The sequence below is a fragment of the Macaca nemestrina genome, chromosome 20 (genome assembly GCF_043159975.1).
Source record: "Macaca nemestrina isolate mMacNem1 chromosome 20, mMacNem.hap1, whole genome shotgun sequence".
In the NCBI taxonomy this organism is placed as follows: Eukaryota; Metazoa; Chordata; class Mammalia; order Primates; family Cercopithecidae; genus Macaca; species Macaca nemestrina.
Window position 1 is genome coordinate 8,292,971 of NC_092144.1, and position 6,395 is coordinate 8,299,365.

The window sequence follows — 6,395 nt, forward strand, 5'->3', positions numbered from 1 at the left end:
CATCACTATGCCCAGCTAATTCTTGTATTTTTAGTAGAGACGGGGCTTCACCATGTTGGCTTGGCTGGTTTCGAACTCCTGACCTCAGGTGATCCACGTGCCTCGGCCTCCCACAGTGCTGGGATTATAGGCGTGAGTCACTGCGCCTTGCCTAGTGTTTTGGATTGTTAGTAGAGATGAGGTCTGGCTGTGTTTCCCAGGCTAGTCTTGAATTCCTGAGTGCAAGTGATCCTCCCACCTTTGCCAAGTGGCTGGGACTAAGGTGCCACCATGCTTGGCAAATCTTTTTGAGTTTTAGTAGAGATGAGATCTGGCTATGCTGCCCAGTCTGGTCTTGAACTCCTGAGCTCAAGCAATCCTCTTGCCTCAGCCTTTCAAAGTGCTGGCATTACAGGAGTGAGCCACCATACCTGGCCCCATTTCTTGTTTGCTGTGGTTTCCTTAGATTTGGGCGCATAGGAGTGATCAATGAATGTTTGTGGGATCAATGTATGAATGACTTGAATCAGAATTGAAGAAATTGGGGACCTGGGAGGCTGAGGCAAGAGAAAATTGGGGAATTGGGAGGCTGAGGCGAGAGAATCATTTGAGCTCGGGAGTTCAAGACCAGCCTGGGCAACATAGCCAGATCTCATGTCTACTAAAAATCAAAACGATTAGCCAAGCATGGTGGCAGACCCTGAGGGTGTGTGTGGGCCTGGAGGGGGTGGTGGTCAGGGTCTTGAGTTCTTGGTGCTCAGGGTTGGGGGCAGGTGGCAGGTGGAGGCTTACCTATGAGTCACAGGAGGAAGTGAGATTTCTAACAACAGCTTTGAGGTAGTGAGCTCCCCAATTATGGGAGTGTGTAAATGGGAAGGACACTTGTCCGGAGGGTTGTAGAGCAAATTTCTGCCCCAGGGAAGGTCTGGAGCTGAGGGAACAGGGAACCTTGGTCTGATCTAAATGAGGATTCACTGGGTTTCCCAGGAGTCCAGGGGTGACAGGGTTTCTGCATCTCCCTCACTTCCTGTGGCATCTGAGACTCATCCTGTCTCACATACCTTCTGTGCCTTGTGGCTGGAGCTTGAAGTGGGTCTTACTTGGGGTCTGGGTGTCTGTCTTGCTCCAGGCATCATGGTTCTGAATTTCATGCCTTTGGGCTTGGAGGTGCTGCCCCCTGGTGTGGAGGAGAAGAAATGTCTCCTCAACACCCCATGACCTCCTGGTAGGGGGTTCTGTTCATTCCATAGGTTGAGCCTGCCTTGGGGAGAGCCCGGTTGAGTCAGAGGGGGTCCAACCCGGAATATTTGTGACCTGGGGATCTTGACCTGTCAGTGGGGGCCCCTCACCCCCAAGCTGAGGATCTCACACTAACCCAGGGTGAGCCTGGAGCCGCAGCCTCATCTCCAGGACCCAGTGGGACAGGGTGGGTGGGGAGTGTCTCACGGCAGACTTGGAGGGTAGGTGAGGTCACCTCACTGCTCCACAAATAAATGCATTTCCACTCTGGAAAATTCCATGCATAGGCATGGTTCTTACAGGTGAGTCAGACGGAGAAGGAGAGAAAGAGACAGAGGGGAGAGAGAGAGAGGTAGAGACAGAGACACACACACTGGTTCAGGGAGAAAGAAACACATCAAGTGAGGTCAGGTGTGGTGGCTCATGCCTGGAATTCCAGCACTTTGGGAGGCAGAGGTGGGTGGATCGCCTAAGCCCAGGAGTTGGAGAGCAGCCTGAGCAACATGGCGAAATCCCATCTCTACTAAAACTACAAAAAAGTAGCCAGATGTGGTGGCATGCACCTGTAGTCCCAGCTGTTCAGGAGACTGAGGTGGGAGGATCACCTGAGCTGGGGGAGGCTGAGGCTGCGGTGAGTCATGATCCTGCCGCTGCACTCCAGCTGGGGTGACAGAGTGAGACCCTGTCTCAAAAACCAACCAACCAACCAACCAACATAGCAAGTGAGCACAAAACTCCCGAAAAGTTAGCAATGCACAGAAAGACACAGCAGGAGCCTACAGAGCCTGTGATGGTGCTCCCTAAATAGTGACTGGCTGAAAGAATGAATGAATGAGTGAATGAATGATTTCTTGGGCTGAGCAAAAAGTGGACTTGACACAGACTTGGATGACCTCCAGCAGCTCCTGTCTACTATGTTGATAAACTGGGGGATGTGTCCAGACTGCTGGCTGGAGGTCCGGATGTCCCTCGGGCTGGGCTAGGGAGCATGGAGACAGAGGGTCCTACCTCCAGAGGGGACCCAGGACGCTCTGTAGGGAGAAAGTCCAGCCTCCCCATCCTGAGAGGCTGGATTCCCCCTCCCGACCCTGGCAGGGACAGGGTGGGGCGGGAGAGGCCTCCTTGAGCATCCCCAGTGCATGTCCCAGGGAAAGCTCATGGGGACTCAGAGGAACAGGCTGAGAGATGGACTTTTAATGGAATGGAGGGAGATGGGGATGCATAGCCTGGGACACACGGGCCCTGGGAACCTGCTGGGGCAAGTGAGAGAGCCAGTGTCCAGGTGAAGCTCCTTGCCTGGAGTATCTGCCCCAGGGTTGCAGTGGATTGGGAGACCCTTAGGAGTGTCACTACCCACTGATGTCCAAGTCTTGCTTGATAGTATGGGGTCCAGGGAATGGTCTCGGGGAGTGAGTTCTGGAGAGCCTGTGAGAGTTCCAGGGTGGGGTGTCCACCATGGGGTGCCTGGGAGGGTATCTTTGGGGGAGTCTGTGTAAGAGGGAGTTGGGAGGTGTCGGAACACAGAGGAGGGCCTAGGGTCTAGTGGGGTCGTTATAGGATGCTCTTGGGGACCAGAGCATGACATTTGGGAGGCTGGCTCTTTCCTAGGAGGAGTTGGGGGCTAAGGAAGGGGATCAGGAAGTGTCCTGTGAAAGAGAACATTTGGGAGTATTTCGGGCGGAGACGCAGTGCAAGTAAGTGGTCTTAGAGCAACAGGGGTCCACCTTGGGGTTTCGGGGGCGGATCTCCGAATGATGTGTTTTGGGAGGATGGATGGGGGATGGGTGATGGGAGCACCTGGTCGGTGGGGCCAAGGGAGGTCTGGGGGAAAAATCCTGACGGGGAGGGGAGAGTTCAGCAGGAATGATGGATGCCAGGGGCATTCCCTGGTGGGACCATTGTAGGAAAGACCCTTGAAAGTCAGAATCCAGGTCTCTGTGATCGATTTGGGGTGTTAGCACTTGTAGGGGGCATCCTAGGGGAAACCAACGAAGAGGTGGATTTGGGATGCTGAGAACCAGGGGTATCTTGACAAGTGGAATTTAGGGCTGTGTTTGAGGGGATTAGAAATAAGGGGCAGATTATGGGGGTGCACCTAGGGGTTGGAGCACTCATGGGAAGATTCCGGGAGGAGGTTGGAGCATTCTGGGGTAGACAGTGGGTGGGTGGGGTCCCTGAGGAGCATATTAAGGGTTTGGAGGGTTTGGAGCCCAGGGGTATTTTGGGGTGCTATATCAAAAGCAATATATAATGGGGTGAGATTACGGAGTCAGAATTTGAGCATGTCTTGACCACTTAGTGGGTAATTAATGAATGTGTGTGGAATCAAGGCATGAATCACTTAAACTAGAAATGGAAGGAATTGGGTACGTGGCTTGGGTATGTGGCACACCCTAGGGGTGTGTGTGGGCATGGAGTGGGTGGTCAGAGCCTTTCATATTCTTCATGTTTGGGTTTGGGGGCAGGTGCCAGGTGGAGGCTTACCTATGACTCATAGGAGGAGGTGATATTTCTAACAATAGCCTTGAGGTAGTGAGCTCCCCATCTCTGGGAGTGTGTAAATGGGAAGGGCATTTGTCAGAGGTGGTCTGGGGTGGGAGTGTCCCAACCCAAGGGTGCCTGGGGAGGGGCACAGACCACAGGAGGATGGGTTGACAGGATTGGAATTTAGTGGTCTGTTGGGAGTTGTTCATGGGGAAGGTGGGTTTAGGGGGTCAGGATTTGGGTGTCCCAGGGCACACATCATAGCAGACGAGTTAGATCAGCCTGCGGGGCGGGGTGTCCAGAAGTGGATGGGGCAAGCCCTGGAGGAACGACAGGACAGAGCCGGCTGTAGCAGAGGCTTTACTGCCCCCACACCCTCCCCAGCTCCACCCTGGTCAGTAGCATTTGCGGTACACAATATAGGGACCCTGTTCCTCGTACTGCTCCCGCAGGACCCAGCAGGACTGGAAGGCGCGCAGGGAGGCCAGGATGGAGCCTCCGATCCACACGGAGAAATTCCTGGTGGGCTGGGCAGCCACCACCACGTGGGTCTCGGGAGGTAGAGCGCGCAGCAGCTCTGCCTGGAAGCGACCCTCGAAGCCGGCGAAGAGCGAGGACCCCCCGCAGAGAAGCACGTTCTGGGTCAAGTTCGTGCGCATCTCCAGGGACACCTTGCGGAGACTCTGCTTGGCCATGGTGGAGAGGCCGACGGGGGACAGCCCCGGGACCTCTGGGGGGTTGAACAGCAGCTCCGGACACTGGAACAGCTCTTTGCCCAGGGTGACCATGCGCCCGTCGGGCAGCTTCAGGGTCCGCTTGTACTCCTGCTCTGGCCGGGCCTGCTCCTTCTGAAAGTCAGAGGCCACATAGCAATAGTGGTGCTTAATGTTCTCCACCAGGTCCAGGTCCTGCTGTCCCAGGGGCAGGCCGGCCTGGAGCAGCATCTCCGCCAGGAAGGCGGTCAGGTGGTTGCCCGCCAGGTCCAGACGCTCCGTGGCGTGGGGCAGGTTGTAGCCCTGGAAGACGGGCACCGTGTAGGTGACCCCGTGTCCCGTGTCCACCACCAGCCCGCTGACACGGCCGTGGGCGTAGACAGACAGCACCGACTGCGATGCCACATACATGGCTGGGGAGCGCAGCGACTCGAAGGCCACCTCCACTAGCTTCTCACGGTTGGTGGCCGGGCTGAAGGGTGGGTCGGAGAACAGCAGCGGGTGGTCGTGGGTGGCCACTCGGAGGTCGTGCTCCAGCAGGTGGCGCCAGATGAGCTCGGCGGCATCCCAGTCCACTACGATACCGCTGCGCAGGGGTTGCACCAGCGTCAGCTCCGGGCGCAGGCGGGCTGCCTCGCCGATGAACGTCTGTAGCCCCGACTGCCCCGAGGTGGCGGGGTTCTTAGGCTGGCAGCCCAGGATGGTGGCCACGGTGTAGGTGGGGCTGGCCTGCCCAGCAAAACCTACCTTACAGGTGCCTGTGCCCATGTCAATAACCACCGCGCCTGTCTTTGGTGGCAGCCTGTCGGCCACCATGCTGGAGGAGTCCCGCTGCAGGTGCATGTTCACTACGTTGGGACTGGCGTTTGGGCCGGGCCTGGGGGCTTCCAGGGAGGACTGGGATTCTGAGGGCTTGGGTGGACGTGCATCCATGGTTGCAGGACCCCAGGTGAGGGGGCTTTTCCTCTGGGGTTGGGGTTGTGGGGAGAAGAGGTTGAGGCCCGGCCAGTAGCGAGGGCAGGCAGAGAGGAGGAGGGGGCGAGCCCACAATCTATGACGTCACGGTGCACCCTCAGCCTTCTTAAGACATCACAATGTAGCCAAGAGGATGGGTCCTTGCCCAGCCCTGCCTGCCCCAAGGCTGTCATCTCTTCTCCGAAGAGCCAAATTTGGAGGAGGAGATGAGCGTATCAGAGCAGGGCCCTCTGACACATTTCTGCCGGATGCGCTAGAAGCTAATGCGATGGCACCTGGTTTTTGAGAAAAGACAAGCTTTTTGTTGCAGGTCGGCCCACTGGGAGCTAGGAATCCAGCTCAAATCTGTTTCTTGGCTGGCTTTAAGGCAGTAATTTTACTAGAAAAGTTTTGAGGCCCGGCGCTGTGGCTTACACCTGTAATCCCAGCACTTTGGGAAGCGGAGGCGGGTGGATCGCCTGAAGTCAGGAGTTTGAGACCAGCCTGACCAACATGGAGAAACCCCGTCTCTACTAAAAATACAAAAATTAGCCAGATGTGGTGGCGCTTGCCTGTAGCACCAGCTACTCGGGAGGCTGAAGCAGGAGAATCGCTTGAACCCGTGAGGCGGAGGTTGTGGTGAGCGGAGATCACACCATTGCACTCCAGCCTGGGCAACAAGAGCGACACTCCATCTCAAGAAAGAAAGAAAGGAAAGAAAGGAAAGAAAGAAAAGGTTTGGATGGGGGTGGGTTCTGGGATAAGCAGGTGATTGGTGGAAGGAAAGGGGAGGTCTGGGAAGTCCTGGGGCATGCGCAGGTATCTTCATAGGCCGCATGTGCATATTTACAGGGAGTGAAACATGCAGGGGAAATTCGTGGTGTGATGTCAGCAAGCTCTTTCTGCATCAACTCCAGTTGGCTATATTGGTTCCAGCAGATTTCAGCCAGTCAAAACCTCATAAGTGGGGCCGAGCATAGTGGCTCACACCTGTAATCCCAGCACTCTGGGAGGCCGAGGCAGGAG

General features: G+C 56.1%; 1 protein-coding gene across 1 annotated transcript; it reads right to left on the reverse strand.

The window, feature by feature from the left end:
- Nucleotides 1–4,047: 4,047 nt before the first annotated feature.
- On the reverse strand, nt 4,048–5,459 carry LOC105481831 (actin like 9). Its single transcript, XM_011741633.2, has one exon. It carries the CDS (start codon nt 5,346–5,348, stop codon nt 4,098–4,100), a length of 1,251 nt encoding a protein of 416 aa, XP_011739935.1. The 5' UTR covers nt 5,349–5,459; the 3' UTR covers nt 4,048–4,097.
- Between the last annotated feature and the right edge of the window lie 936 nt (nt 5,460–6,395).

Coding starts and splice junctions, on each gene's coding strand:
- LOC105481831 (XM_011741633.2), bottom strand. CDS start 5,348: ATGGATGCACGTCCACCCAAGCCCTCAGAATCCCAGTCCTCCCTGGAA.